We start from the raw sequence: 24,489 nt of genomic DNA, 5'->3' as shown, positions 1-24,489 counted from the left end.
AGTAAGGCTAAAAACGAAAGGCAGCAAAAGTAGCAAAAAGCAACTGCTGCCACCAGCTTGTCCCTTTAACACACCTACAGTAACCAAAAATCCTCTGCGTGTTGGTCTAAAACAAAAAATTTACCCCATTAAGATGCATTGTACAATGATAAGCTAACTAAAGTGATAAAAAGTTAGCAAAAGTATTAAGTAACAAGACTAAAGGGGAAAACATTTCCCAGGACTGACAGCCTGACGGACATGACAGTTTCCCCATGACAGAGGAGCAAAAGCCAGTGTAGAACATATACAAAAATAAAAGCAAAAACTTTGGGGGGGATCCATAGAAATGGAAGGAAAGGTGCTGTAAAGAGAAATCTTTCCTAACAAGGGTATGCACAGGAATAATTCAATCAGTGAATTGGCTTATACAAAACTCAGTAGGAAAGAATGCAGCACAAATCCTGCCTGTATCGCCATTGCAAATTTACCTCTTTCAATTCTCCTCTGCTCATGTTAACCAGTTGTATTTTGGTCCAAAACTTGTCAAGCAAGGGTGCATGACTGTTTTGCTGCCGGTACCAGCCGCTGCCACTGCTAAGCAATCTGAAAAGAAAGAAGGTAGCAAATAAACCAGGCACCAATCATGTGTTGCTCTTAAGTGTAAAATCAATGTACAGATAAAGCTAAGTTCTAAAACACAACATATCCATTCCAGAGATACACTCCCTTTCAAAGAAAGGGCTCCTGTTACTACAGAGGCAAATGAACACATGCGAGTATTGCTTAACTCAAGTCACCACCACCTTGGTTGTATGAGCCACTACCGACATATTCCAGGGAACAAATCGAATAAAACAACCTCAATGTGCCTTTTCATCACCTGAACCAACAAAACATGCATACAGCAAGTACCACCACCAAGGGTGTTTAGACAGTTTTTCTTAAATCCAACTAAGGGCTTCATAAAAGCACACTTTGGAGGAAGTACACACATCCACTCTTAGTATAAGGCTGTACCACCTGAACATTTGGTAGTGAAAACAGAGCAGCCAGGGTCATTTTAGGACAGAGCTTGGCTGTAGCTTGGTACAAATAAATTGTAGCATACATATGGTCCACAGACATCGTAAAAAGAAAGGGTTTATTTTAATACAAGTATACCAAGATAAATCTTGTTAAGTACTTTCTTTAACATATAAACACAATCATAAAAAACAACTCAATACCCATGGTATGCAAACTAAGTTGCAACCTTATTTAGAGGAGCATGAAGCAAGTCAAGGTGAGTCCAACCTAAGTTTATACATTCAGGATAGTAATGTACCATTCTTGGTTAACAAGACTAGCTTAGATATACTTTTAGAATACAATCAGAAATTCAAGGGTAGTAAACCCCATTAGTCATGCAGCGACACTCCTAGAAATCACTTAAACCAACCTTGTTGCAAGATAAACTTGTAACATGTGTCTTTCTTGAATGGATACAATTACACCACCAGTATTAAGGACACCGTTCAGAGCTAGTAAAGTAACGCATATACTTTCTGGAGGGGCCTTAAGCTACTCCATGTGAAGTATGAACACTCACCAACTATTTTAAAATAGCACCAAAGCAATTCAGGGAAACATAACCCAGGGTTAAGAGTTTAGAAGAGCAGGTGATGCCTATATACTTTTAAGAGGGACTAGACAACTCAAAGACTAGTATTAACTAAGACTGTTTTTAGCCCAATATAAAGTAGAGCAGGAAAAGCAAAACCCAATGGTATACTTTAAGAATGTATTTCAAGGTAGGTAGAACCTATTGGTGACCACCTACACCAATTCAGTAAAGTAAACAAAAATGCAGGGGCATGGCCAGGCAGCAACGGATGAAGATGTGCCTGCTGTAGAATCCATCTCGAGGCACCCAGAAATCACCCAATGCAGACTACTTTAGAATCATTTTTAGCAATGTAGCACTTCCAGACTGCATGCTAAAAGCTAGAGCCCACCATGTTTCGTTTTGAGACCCTCAAGACCATAGGTGCGCAGAGACCCGTCTGCCCTGGGCGAAAGTAGCGGCTTGTAGGGAACCCTGCCGAGATCATAGTGGCCTTTCTCGTCTCCTCAGCCGAAACAGAAACGGAGCCGATCAACTGGTTGTGGCACAGTGGGAGGCTACAGGCGGATGATAGCCCAGGGCAGCCCATAAGAAGAACTAAGTTACTACCGCCTGTGGCCGATAACTTGTCCGTCCAGAGCAGGTGACACCACTTACGGGCCCCATAAGAGGCTGGCTGGAGGAATGCCTGACAGACCCTTCCTGTCAGGAATAGGGTCTGGGGCAAGCCTAGGCGACAATATTGTAAGAAATGAGACTAAAACTACGATTCCCAGCATGCTTAGAGGCGCAATGGTAGTTCACGTATTCGCGCCAGGAGACAGCTGGAGTTCATTAATGGAGTATTTAGCCGTTGACCGCCCGTGCACAGGGGCTGATAATTAATGTTGTGCAGCACGGGCGGCCACGACGGCGTGTGTGAGGAACGCAGGATGGCGAGTGATTTAGGTCTATGAAAGCGGACGGAGGCTTCTGTCAACCACGGCAGTGAGGGAGAGTATCTGTCCGAGCAGGTGTAGCCTTGCTGTTCATCTCGGGAGGCAACGCAAACTTCACATAAGACCTCCCCATAGCTCCCGGGCCGCAGCGGTGAAATCTCCTCCCTTCCAGACTGCTGCCTTCACTTCCATACGCGGCAGCTGCTCCACGGGGCAGCGGTGTCTCACGGCAACATACCAGAACGTCCGGGTGTACTTGTGAGGCACCCGGACTCGAAGATAAGTACACGGATACATGTTTCATTAATGTTGACAAGAATTGTGTTTTACTTGATACTTTAAAGACTTGAATGAGTTACTAGCCAGTCCCCAGGTTGGGGTTAGTTTAATCTCTATGGGCAGTATGAGGCAATACTTATCGCAGAGACCCTTCTACTAAGAGATAAAGGGCAAGACTGTTCATTTCGATCCTGAAAGGATATCTTGGGTTATGTTGCTTTTGTTTGCTCATGTTCTATGTCAGACCATGGGGCCATGTGTATGTTGACTTCATGAAGGGGGCTTCCCTTGTACGCGTCATGCAGTTTGTATCGCTCTCGTCTGCTATGTGTTTGCTACATGTTACACTAACAGTCATAATTATGGATATGGTATAGGGTAATTAAGAACCCTAAAAAACTCCGCTCAGGAGACAAGAAAGACAAGGATTATCAAGGAGGAAAGTCTAGGTTATTTCTTGGTTAGGATTAAGTAATTGTATTGAGATGCATGTTGTTTGTTCCCTATCTTTCCTTAGTCATTCCACTCCCTTTCCCTAACTCAGTCTTCCCCCCCCCACTGGCTGCCACGTGGTTATCTGTGTATTTCAATTCAGACGCCCATGCCAACCACAGTGGGAGGGTCGATCTATTCGGCTTCTGTGGTTTAGGAGAGGGGGTTGAAACCCTTCATCCCTTGTTAAACTTGACACTTCCACTCCCTGCGTTGTAGATCCGAGCGCCCTCTCCACTGCGGTGGACGGGGACAGTGACAAGCTCTTCCAATTCGTACAGGCCGGCCGACCATTTGTGCAGAGCTTTGGCTGGGGCGGCTGGCCGCGATAGCGGTCTCCAGGTGGGGCATTGCAGCCCAGTACACTGACAAGCCTGCAGGGCTCCCTCAAGAGGATCATCAATTTCAGGAGCCCTCCACACAGATTGGGGCTCGGGGGAGAGACATGCACTTGACACCCTTTGGTCCCTGCATTAACTGTGTATAAGGCACTGCTAGCACAACTGGTGCCACAAAGACTTGCCATCAGCCCGTGTGGGTCTGCTTTGGGAGTGTGGCCACTACTCATTGAAGACCAAGGCCCTGTGTGACATCTGAAATTGGACCTACACATCTTCCAACCCAGGAGTATCCCCCCACACCACCCCCAATCTCCCCTGCAGAGCTTGTTGGGCGGTCTGAGGTCCATCTTCACCACCACCTGTCTGACTGTCTCACATCCTTGCCCGAGACCCCTGAACCACCTGGGACCTCCTGAATGTGGGGCCAACCAGGTGCTCCATCCCCCTGCCTTGCTCTTGCAAGCTGGCAGGAGTGTGGGGAGTGGGTACATGGGGGCTTCTGAAATTGCTGCTGCACTGAGAGGAGGTAGTGTCTTGCTTCTTGGGAGCTGGTGGGCGTCTGCCTGCGGGCCAGCGCTCTGACTATAGTAAACTGGCTCTCCTTCCCCACTTTAAACCCAGACAGTAACGCAGAGATTATCTGAGCTCGGCCTTACCCGAGATGTCCAAAGCTGGAAAGAGAGCAAAGGCGGGTGACATTCAGACTCTTGGTCATGCAGGACGGCAAGGGTAAGCAGGCACAGGCAGTCAGTAGTGGTCCACTCTCCTTTCCCCCCCCCCCCCCAACCCCCCTGCCGCCACAATGGCCCCTGTAGATCCCCCACCTTCACGAAGCAGGACCTCATGGACATGTTCACGTTGAGGCAAGATATCATGCCTGAAATTAAATCCACCAAGGAAGCAGTGACAAAGTCGTTTGATAGCCGGGCTAAACTCCCACATGTCTAGATAAGACTCCCAGGTTAGAGACGTGGGAGATAAAGTATGCCACCAAGCCCACGACCATGTTGAACTGGCGAATAGAGTGGTGCGTGTTGAGGAACAGCTGGACCTAATCTGGGCCAAACAAGGAGGACCTAGTAAACTGATCATACTGGAATAATATCCGGCTTCATGGGGTCCCGCGACACATACCTGATCAGGAGCTGGCCGACTAAGTCTGACATTTTCCCAACACCCAGTTATACCTCCCGGATTCCGCGGATATCACACTGGATAGAATGCACTGCATCTTATACCTCGGCTCAGCAGCTTCTTAATCTAGGGTGCATTATTTCCAGCAGAAAGAAGCTATCATGGCAGCAGCCCGAAAGAGCAAGCCGGTGGAATTCCGGGGAGCCAAGCTCTTGTTGTTCCAGGCCCTGTCCTGCCAATGCATTTCCAGCATCAGAGACACCAAGGCAAACTGACCCAGTAGCTCCATCAATGCCGGTAAGGAGGACAACTTATCTTGTAAGAAGTATAACACCTCGTCTGCATACAAGGCCACCTTGTGAGTGGACCCGCCACAAACTAACCCTGTTTTAGGGAGAATTCTCAGTTCTGTGCCAATTACCCTCAACCTTCAAGACCCCCAGCTCTTTTGCTGGACTTATAACTTTTTAATTTTCACCCTGGAGTGAGTGAGAGCTTTTTCTCACTGTCGCATGGGTTTTTACCCGATTTGGATCTTGTGTTATCACTGTTTTGGAGTCTGACAAACTCCATAAGCATCTGCTTCTTGCATGTTGACAAACAGCACCTTCAGTGCCAGAGAAATCCCTTTAGATTTCTCAAAAGGTTTAAATACCTGTTCTACCATGACTCTTTGCAGCAACAAACTATCGTCGTCGTGGTGCACTGCATGCCTCATTTTCGCAGGACGTACACGACCGATCGTAGAGCACCGTCAACGCCATTGTTCACCATTTTCTTCTAGGGATCTCGACGATCAGTGGCTCCTGCCTTAAAGGGAGTTCACTCAAGAAGGATCCGTCAAACCGACATCGAACTCTGCTTAACCAGGTACAGTGGAGTAGTAGAACATTTGTAGAAGGAAATAAGACTCTTCTAAACAATACATGGACTAGGCTTATCAATGTATCTTAATTTACAGGTTACCCAGGTGGGGGGATACTCACACAGAACTGTGCCTGGTGGTAGAAGCCCAGTTTTCTGCCAATTGTTTGACCAACTTGTTTTCCTCCCAAGTCTATGGTTGATACCTTTTGCTATTGATTTGTATGCCATTTGAAACCGTCAGCAGTTGGTGCATTTTAAATGGAGTCAAAGAGTAATTGTGGTACCACAGACATTGTACATTTATCCTTATAGTATTGCCTGAGCACTATATATATATATATATATATCCTAAACCTTATTTATATAAAGAACTGGGTTAACAATAACAGTGTGTGGACATTCTTTTGTGGGGGCTTGGGGACTACACTGTACTTAAGAACCAGTCTGCATCACCTCCTAAGAGCTAGGCCTTGATTGCGCATCCACGTTTATAAAATAGAGAATCATGGCTGGGGTGCTCAGTGCTTCTGCTCTGGAATATAGAGGGCAGGAGTACAGATACCCCCCTCCAGTCTTTACAGTGTCCGGGTTTACAATGAATCACGGGAAATCTGTAGGGCTCTCTAGCACAGCTTCGCCAGATGTAGTGAACACCCTAAAGGGGTCCTTCCCTTCCCGCTGGGATGACAAGGAAATCACATACCTGGGAGTTTGGATTACATCACAATACAATTCCCTCTTAAAAGCCAACATTCGTGCACTGTGGAAGGGAGCCAAAGAGATGCTACAAAGGTGGGACATACATGGATAATTTATGTTTTCCAGGCCCTCCCAATTTGCATCCGAGAGAGCGGCCTAATCTGCAAAAGGTGGTGTATCAATTTATATGGCACCACAAATCCTGCAGAATTTCTCATAGGCTTCTCATTCGGTCCAGGACATAGGCGGACTGGAGGTCCCATGGGTGGCACAGATCTCCCTGATACTGGCTCTGGATGAAAAGGCTCTGAAATGTTAAGATCTAGAGAAAACCTGTGAACACTGCTGATTGGGCCCATCTTCCTTTCCTTCCTAGGAAAGCTAGACACCAGCATCAACAACCCCTCATATCTACTTGCGCCACATTACAACACTGGGATAAGGCTTGCGCCCAGAGAGGGGGGTTCGGGCGGTGCTGGGCCCACTTTCCCCAGTTCTCGGTAAACCACCTTTTTCACCAGGTATGGCTAAAAGGGTGTTTGCACAGGGACTTTTATAGAGACTATCACCCTCACATTCACAGAATGTAAAGAAAGATTAAAAATGGCCGAATTAGAACAGTTTCACTATGCCCAAATACGACACTGGGTCTCCCACAACAATGTTAAGCAGGCCTGTTGTCGCCCCCCTACAGGGATTGACGTTTTGGAGGGGCAGAAATCAGGAAACATCACAACCTGCTACCGCTGGTTGGAAAACGCCTCTCGGGAAGAAAAGCTCCCATATATAGCACCGGTGTAAAGGGAGTTGAAAATGGATCTCAGAGGAATCCTGATGCAGGATATGGGCTAGGGTTCAATAAAATCCCTGATGTACTGCTATTGAAGGTGCCCTCAAGATTTGCTTCAGATGGTACATGACCCCACATAAATTGCATGCAATTCAGATTACTCAGACCAGTGTTGGCATGACTGGGCAATTGGGGGACTCAATTGGGGCACACCACACATGTGGTCGCACTGCCCAGTCATGCAAATGTATTGGCTGGAGAACCGCTCCAGAATCAGACATTACAGGCTGCTTGCTATTTGGAAATTCTCCCAAAGATTGCACATTCCTGAAGCTCATATCTCATTTACTGATGGCCATAAGGATAAACCTGGCCTGGGTGTGGACATTTCTGAAGGCCCATGTACCTAATACTGGTGGGTGAAGGTATGGTAAATATTAGCACTGGAGAAATTAACTGCACTCACCTTAGATCCAGTATCTAAATGTTCCTGGACCTGGGCCCCCTTCATGGATTTCATCCAGGACAAAAGAAAATAATGTTTTTCCGGCCCCAACTTATGAAGCACCTCTCCCTGAACCTACCTGGGGGCTACAAGATCGGCACTGGCTGGTCCTATTGCGCCCTAACCTTCTGTGCATAGACTGCGTCGACACAGCCTTACTGATCGCTGGCCAAGGGCTCGTTTCTACTGCAAGAACATTTAACCTATTAGTGTGGTTAAATTTTTTTTTTTTTACTCTTCCAGTTGTATTTGGGGCAGGGGGTGTTATGAAATTGAAAACGAGATTACGATGCTATACCAATGTTATTTTACTCATGTGATTGTTATGCTGTGTATGGTCCATCGAGATTTCAATAAAACAACTTTGGAAAAAAGGGAATAAAATACTTTTCAGAAGGGGGGGGGGGGGACACCATTCAGCTAGTAAAGCAACGCACATACATTTTTAGAGGGGCAGAATGCAACTCAAAGGGAAGCATACACTTAGTCACTTTTTAAATTCGTTCAAAGATCGTCGCCACACTAACTTATTCAGCAAGTAAGTACTTCACACTGGTTACACTTTCAAAGCGGAATCTTTCTTATAAAGTCCTTCCCTAGTCTGTGGCATGAGTTTTCTCTGAGGCAGAAGAGGGACCCTAGTCCAGCTACTAGCTGTAGGCAGGACAAGATTGGCTTCAGTTGCAGGAAAGTGAACGTTCCAGAGGATATCTTCTTTAACAAGTATTAGCTTCAGAGTTAGTTTCCAGGTACTTCGGAGAAGGCTCCATATAGGTGTTCCAGCATTAGGGCTGGGCAAGTGGTATGGGCAAACTCCCAACCACACGCATCACCCACTCAGCCTCACAGGATGCACACAAGATTTAAGGTATTACCCAAGCCCACAGTACCTTGGGAGAAAATAAAAGCCGAGTGGGTGCAGCAGCACAGTACCTGGTCCCTGGATTCTTGCTCTTGAGACCAAAGAACTCACACTGCAAGGGAACTTGCAGCAGCAGTCGGAGGAGGATTCCAGCAAAGGTTTCTAAACAGATGCTCGCGGCTCTGTGGATTTGGCACCTTTTTACAGCAGCCAGATTAAGAACTAATATCACTGGTTGGATTCTCTTCACTAAACTCGTCCTGAACTCTGGTGAGGGGGACTTCAAGGATTCGAATCGTGTCTCTGGAGATTCAGCAGGAATCCACCAATGTTTCAACGAGGTTCGGACTTCGGAAGACCATGCACTGTACTGGGGCTCGAGGTCCCATGGAATTGGCAGTTTACAGCACAGCAAGGTCGCAGCACGTCGTGGGATGGCTCAAAATGCAGGCCTTTAGACTAGTGGGTCTCACCAGCCTCTGGGTAGGAGTCCCATTCGGGACTTGCGGGTCGTTTGAAAAAAGAGTGGGAACATCAAGCTCACCGGTCGCTGGAAATTGCTACAGACATATTTTCTTCATCTTCGATTCAGATCCAGTGGTCCACTTGTCAGCAGCTTCCAGGTTCTGACTACTTTTCAGAAACTACAGCACAACATCTACAAACTCTCCCTGCAGTTTACAGAAAGGAGCGGTCTGGCTGTGCAATCAGGACAACCTGCCCAACCCCCTCCCTCATTGGGACCTGGTTCCTTTCAGGAAAGGTGAAAGACAAAGGGCTGAAGAGTTTTGGACTCCTCCCTCACTTCCTGCATTCTCAGACACTCTGGAGCCTCTGCAGGGAATGATTCCCGCCGAAGACAAAACTTCCACAAACGTCATTCCCGCCTAGAATGGCAGGGGAAGACCTCAGAAACAAGGATACTTAGAAATGGTGGAAAAGGAGCCCACCATTCTGGCAGAATAGTGGGCCTTCTTTGCATTACTGAGGCCGATTTAACTGCCTGTGAGTAATGAGACTAAAAAGGCACCAAGTTAAGACCACTGTCACCAGCCATTCAAGTAAACTTGCAATTGTACAAAAATGTTCATGCAAGTAAGAAAGGGGATACATTATCTCCCCCCAGCACTCCCCATAAGGAGGGATGTGCATGCCACTTTACTTCTTGGGAACAGTATTTCACCCAAGAGATAATAAGAGAATTAAAAGGAAGCCGCTGCATTTAAAATGCTTTGTGCTGCCATAGTACATTGGAGTCAGTCCAAAGTTATAGGAAAATAACTCCAGTCAAACAATGGAGACATAAAAAGATCACCCATAAAAAGAGTAAAATACTAGGTGGGGGGTGGGGATTCCCACTCACCTAGGGATTAGGTAAAACGATTGTCACGTCCAAGCAAGAGGTTTTGGGGTTGACATGTCAGGAAGATTTATCATAAAGATGACAATCTTGCATAACAATGAGCAATCTTCATATTATAATATCATGCTAGGAGCACTGTAGTTAAGGCTGCGCATCACTGTATACATAATAAGTAAACTGTTCAGTTTTATTTAGGACAAAGGGGACTAGCTGCATCCAAACATGCCAAATTTGGTGAATTTCCCATTAAGTTAATATTCTAAAATCACTGCATTGAGGTTTCCATATACCCCCCCCCACCCCAAACAAATTTCTGGTGCAAAAGACATCGCATTTGAGCCAATGTGCATACTCTCAATGCATTCCACTTGTGCCTGTGAACGTCCAGTGATTGCTACTGGGTGGCGCTGTGGCATATGACACTTAAAACAAAGGGGTAATTATACTTTCACATGAAAGCTTTTTTTCAAGCCTTTATATACCCACCATTCAGAGAGTTTTCCTAAAGACTTCCAACAGGTTAGACTTTATAAAACTATCTCTTGGTATACAGGCCCCAACTCTTAATACACGTCTGTACAAACCAAAGGTTTGGTAGAATGGCAGAGCAGCCAGGCTTATTTTATGAGGAGGATGTGAGTTGTAGGTAATAACAATGAACCAAGTAAATACATTAGCTGAAAGAAACTCACTTGTAGTTATAGTACAAAGTACATTTATGTTATATAAACAGGGCAACAGTAAGTAAATACCAGTAGACAAACCAACACAAATAGAAAACATAAGCAACACTTTTTCAGGTGACTGCTTCAACAGTAGTGGCTTCCAACAGCAATGAGCACAGTTAAATGACAGTCCCGTTCATTTGTATAGTCACTCAGGCAATGTCTGTTGTGAGGAAAAGGGGTATTCAACAACAGCAATATACTACTTTGTAATACTTTTCAATGATTCTAATATTTTAACAGCCAATTCCCCAACTAGTTAAGAGTTCTTCAAAGTCAGTTGAAGAGGGTTGAAAGTCACGTAACAGCAGAAAAGGCTAAATTCCAGATTACTTTCAAGCAGGATGCTTTTAGTGGAAAGAACTCTGGAAGAGCTGTTGGAGCAGCAGTCATAAGAAAGGACCCTCAGCAAGGAATTCTTCAGTCTACCACGTCAGCCTGCGGTTTCGGTGCCTTTTTACAAGCACACAGTGAACGGTTACCGCCCAGTCATCACGTCTCGATTCTGCAGTCCTGCACTCTGGTGAGGGAACTTCGAGGAGGGCGATCGTACCTCTGGAGGTCCAACTGGCACTCACCAAATTTCACAGAGGGTTCATGAACGCACAGATTTTGCACTGCAAATGTGTCGAAGGTCCCCTGGTATTTGCGGTTTGCAGTCTTGGAATGTCACAGTACCCCAGAAGATGGCTCAATCTGCAGTTAATATGAGGGCTGGCTGGTCCCACCAGCCAAAGGGAAGGAGTCCTCTTCAGAACTCTTATGTTGGTAATAAAACTGTAAGGACCGCAGTGGTTGCTTCACGGTTACTAGAAAGGTCTGCGGACGTCTCTGGTCATTCAGCTTCAGATCTTCTATTCCAGTTGTCGACTTTCCTTCTGCCTCAGGACCCTCACCATATATGTGTATTTCCCATTCACTCCTCTGCAAACTCTCCATGCAGTTTACAGAAAGGGGCAGGTGGCTGTCAAATCAGGACAACCAACCCCTGAGTAGGAACTGGTTCCATTCAGGTACATCAGCAGACAAAGGACAGGGGAGTTTCAGGCTCCTCCCAAACTTCCTGTCCTCACAGACACACTGGAGCCACGGTGGGCTACAAAAAGGGTTCCCGCCAACACATTCAGATCTCCCCCTCACAGAATGGAAGAAGGGCTAACAAAGGACAACCACACAAGAAATGGCAAAACAAAGAAAGGAGCCAGCATGTTAGGTGACCCTTTAGCGCATAACCAGGACTGGGGAATACAGGCTGCAGTAGAAAATAGCACAAACGTTGGTAGGACGCGTCCACTGACACCAGCCATAGCTATAGGGTTGTCTGTTACCAAAAAGCCACAGGACCAGAGATGGAGTGTGCTAATCTCACTGTTACAGTTTTTGGAGGGATACAAGGTACCCCTCTTTCCCCCCCAAGAACACTAGTTCTTAAGGAAAATTAATATCGAAAAAGTAGAACCCAAAGGGTTCCCAGCAACACTGCACAGAGGGTGCAGTGTGCTGCAAAAGTGTAACACAGATGCCTTTAAGAGAATTGAGGAAAGTGAGACCATGAAAATAGGCAAAACCTAAAGAACAGAGTTCCCATGGTTATAGCATATAAGAATGAATGATGGGGAAAAAGGCTCCACTCATACAGGAGAACAAGGCAAAGGGTCTAGAAGCCCAGCAAAAAGTGCTGGGGTCTCACTAGGAGAGAGGATTAAGCATAAAACTGACAATCTCCCTAACAAGGCCCAATTAAAAAAAGCTTGCAGAATTTCATATTTGGCAGCCATAAAATTCTACCAAACAAAACTAATTCTTTCTCCAACTATGGCCTTGAGTCAAGCGATCTTAAGAATGGTGCCGCTTTGTGGAAATTAGAAGGCTTTATTTGGAAAAATGCTTCAGTCTTGCCTACACCTTTCCGTGTCGCACTTACAAGGATGGAGTTTGTACTAGTCTCCTAAAAGTTATGGTAATATGGCAGAAGCTAAAGATGGTGGCAAAAATGTTTTACCACCTCCAGACAACTCCATATTCCAAGACATTACACATCTTATTCTGAGTAAAGGGGGTACCGGAGAGTGAAACATTTTTCAAACAAGCCCAAACTATTTTAAGAAATTGACGCTACAAACATTTTTGATTAGCCGGTCATTAGTAAATAACATTTGAATAGGACTGGAGTTCTAATGAAATATTAGTTGAACCATACCATCTTCTTAAGGAATATGCCAACCTCCATCCATTACAAGGGAATCTTCCAAAGTACAGTCTAGAATTTTGACTTCACAGTAGTAGAATGAAGATTTTGTTTCAACCCGATACATATTCTAGAAATCATGGGTCTGAGAGTATGAACCGAAGGTGAAGAGGTTGGGTAGCTTGTCAAAAAGGTACTTTTTAATTAATTATAAATACACGCACTGAGAGGACACAATGTTCATTATGCAAAAAAAAAAGTCTAGATTTTTTTATACATTAAATTTCAATTTTATTTTTAGAATTCTTATGTAATTGATTTTTTTACAAGGTCTCAGCTTAATGATAGCCCTCTGTAAAATGTTAATTGAACTACCAAGTGTGTAGTAATGATGCAAATTCTGTCTTATAACTGCCACACAAAGCTGCGATATATTTCATCAGAAGCCAAACCTTTTCTTGTTCAATTATTGGTTAAATCCAGTAGTGAATACTGTAAACTATAAAAAAAAATTAAAAAAAAATTCTCTGAGGAGCAATATATGTCCTAATTGACAAATGGAAATACATTCTACAATTGCACACTTATATGCATTTTTGATGTTTGTGCTATATTGTCGAATTGTGTTTGATATGTATGGCAAAAAGGTTTTTGTATTAACCAATACCGCAATACAATAAAAAAAGAAAACTAAAATCTGTTTGAATTAGTTTCTTTGTGTTTATCTTATCTGGAGAATGCAACCTTCCAAATTTTCAGAGCCAACCCAATCACTTATTTTACAAGGAAGGTAAAAGTTAAGCATATATGCTCCATCATTTCCCTTTGCACAAAGACAAGGTTCAGATGCAAAAATACACTCTGGATATTTATCACAGGATAGCTCTAAACCCCTCTGTAGTCAACGGGCAGAATCCCACTTCATTTCCTGCTACCGTCCAGTTAAGCACAGTTACCCTTACAAGGAGATTTGCATAGGACACTCTCTTGGGGGAAACACAAACCCCTCAGGGCCAAGGGTTCTTCTAAGGGAACATGACCAACACGTCCTGGATGAACACAGTATTTCCACTCATCTGGGAAAGGGGCTAAAAAAAAAAATTCAGTGAAAGGAAAAGAAAAACTGTGCCTCTCAATAGGAGGTACAGATTGAGGACTTGCCCCAACACAGCTATGAATATGCCGGCTCCAAGATACACAGGTTCCCGATTAAATCTTCCAGCTACTGTAACCTAGTCTTGAAAGAATTGACAACTACCCAGGATTTACAGAGGGTGGTGGGCGGGGAGCCTAAATGCACCTTGGTTTAGCAAAATAACAAGCAAATATGTTATCAACTATGTTATAAAGGATTCCTGCATTCCAATCTATTCTGAAAATTGAGATGGGCAGTTCTGGCCAATGAGTACCAAGATTTGGAGCTACATTATGCATGACCTGGCAACGCTAAACCTTTAGCATGCATAATGGACTATTTGTTATTTTATCACTGAAAATGTTCTAAGTTTTATTTCAGTGGTAAAAGCAGCACTGATTAACAATTACACATTTGATGACTTGGGTGACTAATGCCTCCAACTAAAATAACATTTCTTTTTAAAAAAAGGACATTGCAAAAACAAGTGCATGTGATGAAAAGTGAGGTGTTAACTATGACATGAAACTGCCTTACGGTCATTGAAATTATAGTGGGAGTCGCAAGGCTGTAGGAGCCAACATTCATCAGGCTTGCCCAATACAGGGATGCCCACATTCTTATCACTTCAGAGGCAATGGCATAACATTTAAATAATCCAGAAACGTTCTACACTACCCACATTGGATTTTTTCCCAATGATTACCTCCTGGTTGCAAAAAACTGGAATCCTGGAGATACTTTAAAACAATCACCACGACCCGGAATCAGCAGCTCCCCATTTTCCAAAAGTGGGATCAGCACTGAGATCTAGAACAGAAGTGAAAGGTCAATAAAAAACATCCTAATGACATAAGGCAAGCAGCCTGCAAGCAAATAAAATAAAAGCAATGCAAATTAAAAAAAAAGGCATGACAATTTTAGTAAGACTGAAAATTGCACTCATTGTAAGCCCACTGAGAAAGGTGGAGTAAGGCAGGGTGGTTTGTAAGTAAGGCCTTTTAAATTTAATTTACCTGCTCATTTCATTTATTTTGGCGCACTGGTGGGCGCTTAATGCTACTAGTGCAGAGGGACCGTTTCCCCCTCCATGCTTTTCAGTATTTTATTATATCACACACCGCCTTACAGTGGATATATGCAAGGGTAACATTGCATTCCCCACCCCCGTTTGTGTCTCAATCTTTCTGTATGCCATGATTTGCATAGGTTTTGAAATGGATTTCCAAAATCAACCCTGGGGTGGATTTTGGGAGGCCAACCTATTGTCAACAGGAAAGCCACTGAAGTCTAGCCAAAACCAGGCAAGATGGCCGCTAGGGGAGTTTTCTGAAATTCCATTGGAGTTAAGACTTCATAAAACTATCCCTTTGCATATAGGTCTCCAACTCTTACTATAAGTCTGTACTATTCAAGGAACCTTGGTAGCGTGACAGAGCAGTCAGACTTAACACAGCAGGAAGATGTGAGCTGCGGGTAAAGTACACTGAACCCAGTAAGCGCAATAGTCCAAAGAAACACGTACACACAAAATGTTATATTAAAATACACATGATATTTACACAAGGAAGGTGGATAAATACTTAGTTCAATTAACCAACACACACAGGAATACTTAATAATTTTCAAAGGCCATTGCTTCAATGATAGTTGCTCACGGTACAATTGTTAGGGAGTTTTGACACCAATGACAGTTCTTTCGTATTATCTGTACGACTGTGTTAGGACAAAGACCTACATTCATTGTATTTAGCAAAATCACATAAGATATTTAGGAAGGAAAAAGGTTGTTAAATCACAGCAGCAGAGATTAACTTTCTAGAGAAACTTTTCAGACCAATGTCCAATCCCCAAATATACAAGAAAGTCAGTTCAGAGTGGATTCAAAGTCTTAAGAATAAGAACAACAAAAGGATCCTCTGGATACTCAGTCTCCAAGATAGTTAATTGTCAATTCAACAGATCATCAAAATGTTTATTTGGATAAAATCTATTAAACATTATACACAATAAAACAGCAGCAAGAAGTCAACATTAAAATCAATTGATACAATAAATAATGCATAGGTAATAAGGGTTATAAACTCCACACTCACCAAGACATTCTCATTCATATAATCAGTGGGAACAACATTCCCAAAGCAACTTTTCCTAGCACTCCAGGCCCTCCTTAAATAATCTAGAAATGCCCAAGCAACAAAAAGCGGCTCTGCCCTTAATAAAAAGGTTAGTGCGGGCTGACATTGAGAACATTTCTCTGGTTTCAATATCGGAAGAATGGTTTGCCTTCTCAGTGCCCTATAGTGCGGGCAGAGCAGAACGAAATACAGGAACAACAACTGCTGAGTTACAGCATGGGCATTCAGAGTCCTGCACAAAACCCTGCCAACGCGCTTTGTTGGCTCGCAGCAGATCACATCGCGCTATGGTTACACTATTGTATTATTACTGTGGGTCAGGTAGAATTGCAGACAATATACTTTGGTCAAAATGGCATTTTTTTCGATTTCAAACCAGTGAAAGCCCAGTTAATTTACGCCTCTCCTTGCTTTGAATGCAAGCATTCCTTTTATAGGCATGCCTCTCCCCCTGGCTCAACAGATTAGTTTATTGAAAAAGGTTTGGGGCATTTAACAGTCGTGCAAAGAGAAAGAAATTCATCCTGGGAATCTTTCTCCAAAACATCACCACACCTTAGAGCTCGAAGAATTTCTTAGGTGACAAATGTTCTAGGGATTGCCCAAATGCTGAGCCAGTGTAATAATGGAGCCTGCTACCATTCATCTGCCACATAGTTTGCTCCAAGCTCGTCATGCAACGCAAAGGTCGGGGTCGAGCACAGCAAACCCAATATTCTGCTAAAGAATTTATTGTCTATAGTGTGTAATGAAGAAGCATGTTCGTACCCCCAGAGCAAAGCCCCATAACTGGTCGCTGCCCTTGTTTGTGCATTATACACTTTCACTATCAGGTCAAGCAGTTTCCCCAGGCAATATTGCATTAAGCAATACCCTCCTGCCGCTCCCCAAGTGCCTGGCACATCTTATTTCTTTGTTCATGTATATGTGCTGTGCCCTTCCAATTTTCCGAAAACCAAACTCCCAACTAGTCAAACACTTTCGTAATTACGGAAACATTGCTGTACATCTTAAAAATTTCTATTTTCTTTATATACCTGTAAGGTAAGATTTTCATAGTAATGATAACTCTTCCTCACCTGTGTCAACCCCAGAACATTTAGCTTTTACTGGTGGATATTTTTGTTCCTTGTACCTCTGAGGGTGAACCTTTTCCCACACCCCCAGAAGCTTCTAATCTTTTTATGCTTGTCATTTCTAAGACTCTCCATAGTGTCTTTTAAAAGTTAACCTCTGATAACTTGTTGGCAATAAGTGCCTATTGTTGGGTTGCCCTAGGGGATCCCCTTCAACTTTCTCTGGCTAACCGTGTGAGAACTACAGTTCCCAAGGGTAGAAAGGATCTTTGGTACCCCATTACATTTTGTTAAGAGACCAGCACCCCCACCTTATGTGGAGCACTGGGGAGATACTGAACATCCCCACATTTTAAATTTAACATATGTTACAAGGGTAAACTTAATTTTAATGGCTGGTGGCAGTGAACCGTTTTATTAATCTGTTGCACCTTTACTGTTGGCTGTTTGCACAGCCCCAGTAAAGGCACCCATGGGTGCTCATTTAAGAAACATTGCCTCTATTTTTGTGTCATTTTAGCATGTGTCCTTTCTTGTTCCTTTCCCCGACATCCATGGCAGGAAATTCCTTTTTGGGATTTTTACCTCTGGCGGGAGTCTTGTGGACTCCCCGCCCAGGCTCCAGAGTGTCTGAAGCCCGGAAGCGAGGGAGGAGTCCAAAATTCTGCAGTCCTTTTGTCTTCCAGCTGCAGTGTGAGAATCCAGTTCAAACGGGAGGCTGGCTGTCCCAACCACCCAAGTTTGACTGTTGAATGGCTGTTTGATTGGCTGGGTTCCTGCATATTAGTCCGATCCTGGAAGCTAAAGAGACCACTGGTACCAAAGAGGAAGATGAAAAATGTGCAGCCGAGACGATTTCCAGCCACCAGTGAGCCTGCTGTGTAACCGAAGCCTACCGTCACCCTTCCTTCCAATCTACCTTGTAACTCAACAGTAACCCAGAGCCTACCGAGACCCACTACTCTCAATAAGACCTGCATTTTGAGCTATCCTACGTTGTGCTGTAACCTTGCAGGGCTGCAATACCCCAATACCCTGGGACCTCAAGCCATTGTGCGGTAACAGTCTTCCGAATTCCAAATCTTGCTGAACTTTGTGGGCATCCTACTGGACCTCCAGAGACGTGAATAGAGTCTGAAAAGTGTTGGACCTGGCAATTGACGAGAATCTGACCAGTGATATTCTGTCGTCTTCTGTGCTTCTAAAACAATTTGCCAAATTCACAGAGCCGCATCCAGCCATGAGGAAAACCTTGTCTAGAGCCTTCGCCCGTGATCCTTGCTGCAAAACTCCTTCCAGTGTCCTGTCTTCTGCCTTCTGGATGAAGGAATTCAACGACCGGGAACTGCTGATCCTTCTGTGCTGAAGTACTGTGCTGGCTTGGGTATTTACTTACCTTAAAGCTCTTGTGATTCCTGTGTAGTTGTGGGGTCTTCGCTGTGATAGGGTCTAATGTCCAACAGGCAGGGCAGGATAGGTTCTTAAGTAGCAAGTCAGAGCTCCTAGGGGGGGGAAGACTGTTCAAACAATCAGTACTTTAGTTAGTGAAGGGGTCCAGGCACTATTCCTGCTTCTCAGAAGACACCCTAGGAGGATTCCAGCAGTGGTACTGGGTGAGCTGGACAAGAGGCCTCCCACTAACAGAACACACCCCAAAGCTAAACAGAAATTACAAGTTTCGATTGCCCTCTCCCACTTCCTGTTCTACCAGTCTCTCTAAGGGTCCTCACAGACTTTATGCATTCCCGTCAATCATACACCAAAGAACCAGAGTGTTTCCGCACCTTAGTACCATCTGGACCGTTGGACCCACTCAGCCAATCAGAAACTGGACAGTCTCAATGTCAGACGGAATCCTGTTAAAGTGTTTACAAGTCCTAAAATACAACCTGTCAAGCTTGGTACCCTAAGGTCCCAAATGACCTTGACTGGAAGGATCACAGCCTAGAATGGAATAGGCTACTACTTCGACCAAATTACAAGACTGAAATCCAAACAGCTAACTTTTGACAATTAACAGTAAAACTGAACCTAACATTGTACTACTAAAAATGGATAAAAATACAAATGCAAAAACACAGGTAATCAGAAGAACCAGCAAGTGAAATACTGGCTCCAAAATGGTTGCTAGACTGAGGACATGAAGTTTAGCACGATTTGTCATCATCCATTATACACAAATCTTACTTTCATGGACGTCACTAGGGAGTAGCAAGTGGCACAATCTGAACAGGCTTTTAAAAATGTGCCAAGAAAAGCTGGTGATGCAAACACAAAACATCAGTTCTGGCATCAAATAGATATCCGCTCCCATGTTTAAAAAAGCACAAAGTAGAAGACCCACATCTCCAGCACTGGTAGGTTTCTTAATACCCTCTCCTAGTGAGACCCCGCCAGCACTTTTTGATGAAATTCTGGACCTTTGTCTTGTTCTCCTCAAATAGAGTAGTCTTTTTCCACTCATTCATTCTTTTTGCTACGACCATGGGAACCCTGTTCATTGAGTTATTTTATTTCATGGAAATAATGCTTTCCTCCATCCTTTTTTTAAAAACGCATCTGTTTCCCCCTTTTGCAGCACAAAGCATCCTATGTGCAAGGTTGCAAGGAGCCCTTTGGGTCCTCCTTTTTAGATCATTTATTTTCCTTAAGAACTACTACTCCAAGTCACAGGAATACTTTTTATCCTTGTTAGTTTCTCATGAGTGATCAGTGCACACCACCACCGTAAGTGGAGTGCTGAGGGGTTACCTAGTATCCCCTTTCTCTCAGCTCCTGCAGAGGAGCCGTTACAGTAGCCAGTAGCAAGCCTATAGTTACAGCTGGTGGCAGTGCCCGTGTTCTACCACTTTTGTGCCATTTTTGCTTGCAGGCGGTATTCATAGCTGCGGCTATGCACACAAGTGTCACCTTTGTTCCAACATGGTGGCTCCTTTCTTTTTGTTATTGTTTGTGTGGTTGTTCTTTCTTGGTCCTTCTACCAACTTGGAGGGGAAGTCCTGATTTGAGTTTTGCCTTAGGCAGGAACCCTTTGTGTAGCCCAACGAGACTCCAGTGTGTCTGCGAGGACAGGAAACGTGGGAGGATCCCGAAACTCTATCCTTTGTCTTCTGGTGTAACTGAAAGGAACCAGTTCCCACTGGGGGGGGGGGTGGCTGTCCTGATTGGACAGACACTCACCCCTTTCTGTAAACTGCAGTGAGCTTTCAGAGGATGAGTGTTAAATGTGTGAAATCCTGATAAAAGGCAAGGTTCCTGAGGCAGAAGGCAAGTCGACCACGGGAACAGAAGATCCAACAAAGAAGACGACCAGAGAGGCCTGCAGCCATCTCGAGCAACAGCAAAATGACGGCTGCAGTCCTGACCCAGTTTACTAATGAACAGAAGAGCTCCAAAGAGCCCGACTCCTTCCCTTTGGCTGGTGGGACCAAAAAACTGCAGAACAAGCCAGCCCCTCTCCCTGCCCCCGCTCACCCAAACGTGCTGCGACCTTCGTGGGCTGCAAACCGCCAATATCAGGGGACCTCTGATCTAATTGCATTGAATCGTCTTACCATGAACAAGCACTCCCAGAACTTTGGTGAGCTCCAGTTGGACCTCCAGAGGTAGGATTCGCCTCCTCAATATCACGTCAACAGAGCGCAGGACTGAGGAAAAAAGGTGGATTGACCGGGTGGTAAACATTAATTCTTGGAGCCTGTGAAAAGGTGTGGGAGTACCAGGAATTCCGTGCAGTGTCTCCTTTCTCACCTGCTGCTGCAACATCTCTTCCAGAGTCCTTCCTTTTGTAACCACGACCAAGGAACAAGAGACTGGGTCCATCGCTGCACCACAGTGAAATAGACCAGCTGCACCACCATCACTTCTTGCTGGAGGGCCGATTCCAGTGTTTGGGTATTTACCCGTACCGTTCGCCCAGGCCTAGTGCTTGGGCACCTTTAGGGAGCATTTCCCAAGGCCCCGAAACCTTTTTGACCCTCAAAAGAATCATACGCACTTGTAATCCAGGAATCCTTTGGAACCTGACCTTTTCTGCTGCTGTGTCTTACTGGGGCCCCTCCAATCCGACTTTGAAGAATCCTACCTAGATTTTGGGATGACTACTGAAGCATCTAGGCCACTGAAAAGTATTACAAGTCTTTGAAAGTATTGAACTGCTATTGCTAACTAAGTCTTAGTTCCTACAACAGAACATTTTCGGAGTGACATTAAGTGATCTTACTTACCACTTGAACTAGGTTCATGAACTGTACATTTCCTTACTATTGATTTACTCACCTGAAGTATTGCTGATGTTTTCAATTGTGTTATTATTCTAAAGAGTACTTACTTACCTGAAAATAACTTTGCCATGTGTATATAAGATGCATGTTTAGTTTACCATAGCTACAAGAAGAACCAGTTACTTTCTTACCTGGCAACGTTCTTTTGATGGGATGTTCCGACGACGTATTCCACATCTATGACGGGTAATCACTGCAGCACAGCAGCGGTGATTACCCGTCATAGATGTGGAATACGTCGGAGGAACCAATCCCCTCGAATGAGAGTTTCTTTGGGCCTATGCATTTACTGGAGTTCATTGTACTTACCTACAGCTCACATCCTCCTCCTAAAATAAGCCTGGCTGCTCTGCCATGCTACCAAACCTTTGGGTAGTACAGTCTTATACTAACAGCTGGGGCCTGTATACCAAGGGATAGTTTTATAAAGTCTCAACTGTTGGCATACTTTAAGAAAACTCCTCTAACAGTAGACAAGATGACTGCAGCAATCAACCTAAATATGCAAAGCAACCCGCGTCTTTAAATTCTACATTATGGGCTTCGAGAACACATTCCCTTTTTTGCCGTTAACCATGTAAAAATGCTAGACAAGCAGATTCCCAGAAGAAAAGCTCAAATTACAAAGATTGTATTCAAGAGTAATGACTAGAGACTTCCATTATCAAGAGGCTTGTTTCAAATGTTAAACTGAGCTCCTGATTAGAAGTTCCATGCCTTCTAATGTTGCACAGAGAAAATCGGTAATGTACATTCAGCAGAAATACTACACATGCTAAAACTATAGAAAATGTGCAGGTGGGGACTTCAAATAGGGCAGCCTGCTGATGGGCTACCAACATATTGCACTGTTAAATGCACAGACAATATCAATTCCTTATCACAGTAATCACTCTGTGGTCATCCATTTGGCAGAAATTCTATATGGTGACCATAATGTAGTGCAACCATCTACTTACCACGTCAAGGGGTGCATAGTCAATATCTTCCAGAAGGATCCAATGCCCTTTAGTTACAGCTTGCGTCAAGGTTCCTGGCTGCCAAACAAACTCCCCAGGAACATCTGTGCAACGGTACATGCCTAGCAGCATCTGGAAGAAACACAGGCGTTAGTCTTTCACAGAGGTCTAGTGAGCCCATAACACACAATCCATGTCTAGGTGGAAAACTGAAGGGCAAAGTAATGCAAGAGAACAGAACGGAAAGTACAGGCCTAAGCAAAGATAAAAAGTTAACTAGTCCAATGTAGGGAATAAAATAATGACTTTTTAAAATCAGTAACTGGAAGGGGGAGCTTAGAAGACTGGTTGGAAAAAAGATATGAGTTGCACCAACACCTTTAACACAGAACAAATGTATTAAATTACAATTTCAACGTCTAAAGTCGCCTATAGCCGACTAAATATCCCTGTTCAAAGATTCCAACTATCCCTCACATGAATATTCTATCCCTAGTAAGCGCTGTTGGAACGCCAGGGGATAGATCAGAGACTCGTCCTACCCTCTCTCAATGCTTTTGCTAATCTCTAAAAAGGATGCACACTTATGAAAGCCAATTATGTTCCTATTGCTTCTTTCCTGTGTGACTTATCAAGTACAATCAATAATTGTTCATATTTGTTAAAATATACAATCTGGTATCGTGATTGATAGGTTGTGTCTGTTTTTTACTTTCCATCTTCCAGACAAACCCTTCTTATAAAATGATGCCACTTTGCCAGGCTTGTTAATAATTATGCATGTCTCGGAGGTCAGGTCATCACCCTGAGCTTTTTCCGTCAACTAGTTTCAGCGGAATCCAAGTTACTCTCTACTTTCTTCAGTCCCCCGGAGGCCTCTGTCGACGTCATCACAGGTATACGTAGCGCGCACAGCGTCCGTTGCTCAGTTCCGTTTTGAAGCGAAGAAGTGTCTCAAGTTAGATGGTTACTACCTTTGAGGAAGCGCAGACTGCAACCACAAGGGAAGTTTCACTGCGGGCAGGATGAGAGGGGTGATCAAGAATACGTGGGAGGAACATCCAATCGAAAAGAATGTTACCAGGGGGTAAGTAACTCGTTCTTCCAATGGATTGTGTCCTCCCACATATTCCTAATCTTTGCTACTCTCCTAAAGCAGTAATATGTCAGGAGGAGGGAGTAAGAGTAATCATGTATGCACAGAGTGTAGCACGGTCTTCCTAAATTTAGATTCTTGGCTAGTGGAGGAATACAGACTATAGGATTTTGGAAAGGTGTGAGCAACCGCACAAATATGCTTTATTGGGGAGCTGACGAAGCTACGATACCCCCTGGTTGAATGGGCCCATGTGTTCTGGAGGGTCTTTACCGGCCAAATTGTAACATTCTACAATTGTTAAAATAATCCACCTATAGATGGTTTGTTTGATGATAGCTAGGCTCAGCTTATGACCAGTGTAACCCACAAATAATTGGCCCGTCTGTCTCATTTTAGTAAGTCTGCTAATGTAAAAACTCAAGGCACGCTTTGGAGCGAGTCTGTGCAGCCTTTCTTCCCCTTTTCCAGGATGTGGAGGAGGGTAAAAGGAAAGCAATGTTACTTTCTGAGCGATGTGGAACTCAGATACCACCTTGGGAAGGAAGTTAGGCTTCACCTTTAATACTAGTCGCTCCTTGTGAAAGCCAGTGGGAGGAGGCTTACAAAACAAAGCCTGTAGCTCACTCACCCTTCAGGCAGATGTTATTGCCACTAAAAAGACTGTTTTAAGGGTAAGAAGTCTTAATGGGCACGAAGAGGTTCTAAGGGAGTACCCATTAAAAAGTGTAAGGCTGCATTTAAATCCCACAGGGGGACTTGAAAAGGAGTTGGGGGATAAACATTAGTTAATCCCTTCAAAAATACTACCAAAAGGTATTTTAAAGTAGACTTCCTCAGCAGTGCGCTTAAAAATGGAAAGCGTTGCTAGGTAACCGTTGATCTTACCAATCTGGAGTCCAGATTGGCCAAGTGCAACAGAAAAGATAACACCATTGGTGTATTGCATGAAAAAAAGGGTAAACATTCTCATCTCTACACCAGCTGCAGAACTTATTCAACGGCAGCGGTATAAAGTGGTTGCTGGCCTTCTG

The 24,489-nt window shown here is 44.1% G+C and overlaps 1 protein-coding gene across 3 annotated transcripts in view; it reads right to left on the bottom strand.

The window, feature by feature from the left end:
* MDN1 (midasin AAA ATPase 1) overlaps window positions 1-24,489 on the bottom strand; it is a 2,688,524-nt gene that overhangs the window by 2,548,792 nt on the left and 115,243 nt on the right. For all 3 annotated transcript variants that reach the window (XM_069606482.1, XM_069606484.1, XM_069606483.1), the window contains exons 7-9: window positions 22,360-22,491; window positions 14,610-14,713; window positions 471-585 (exon numbers count right to left, since the gene is read on the bottom strand). In XM_069606482.1, coding sequence (XP_069462583.1) covers window positions 471-585; window positions 14,610-14,713; window positions 22,360-22,491 — 351 coding nt within the window. The remainder of the gene's footprint in view (window positions 1-470; window positions 586-14,609; window positions 14,714-22,359; window positions 22,492-24,489) is intronic.

Source organism: Ambystoma mexicanum, chromosome 4p (assembly GCF_040938575.1).
Source record: "Ambystoma mexicanum isolate Mex_15411 chromosome 4p, UKY_AmexF1_1, whole genome shotgun sequence".
Lineage (NCBI taxonomy): Eukaryota > Metazoa > Chordata > Amphibia > Caudata > Ambystomatidae > Ambystoma > Ambystoma mexicanum.
The sequence above is the reverse complement of the archived record's forward strand: the minus strand, read 5'-3'. Positions and strand labels throughout refer to the sequence as shown.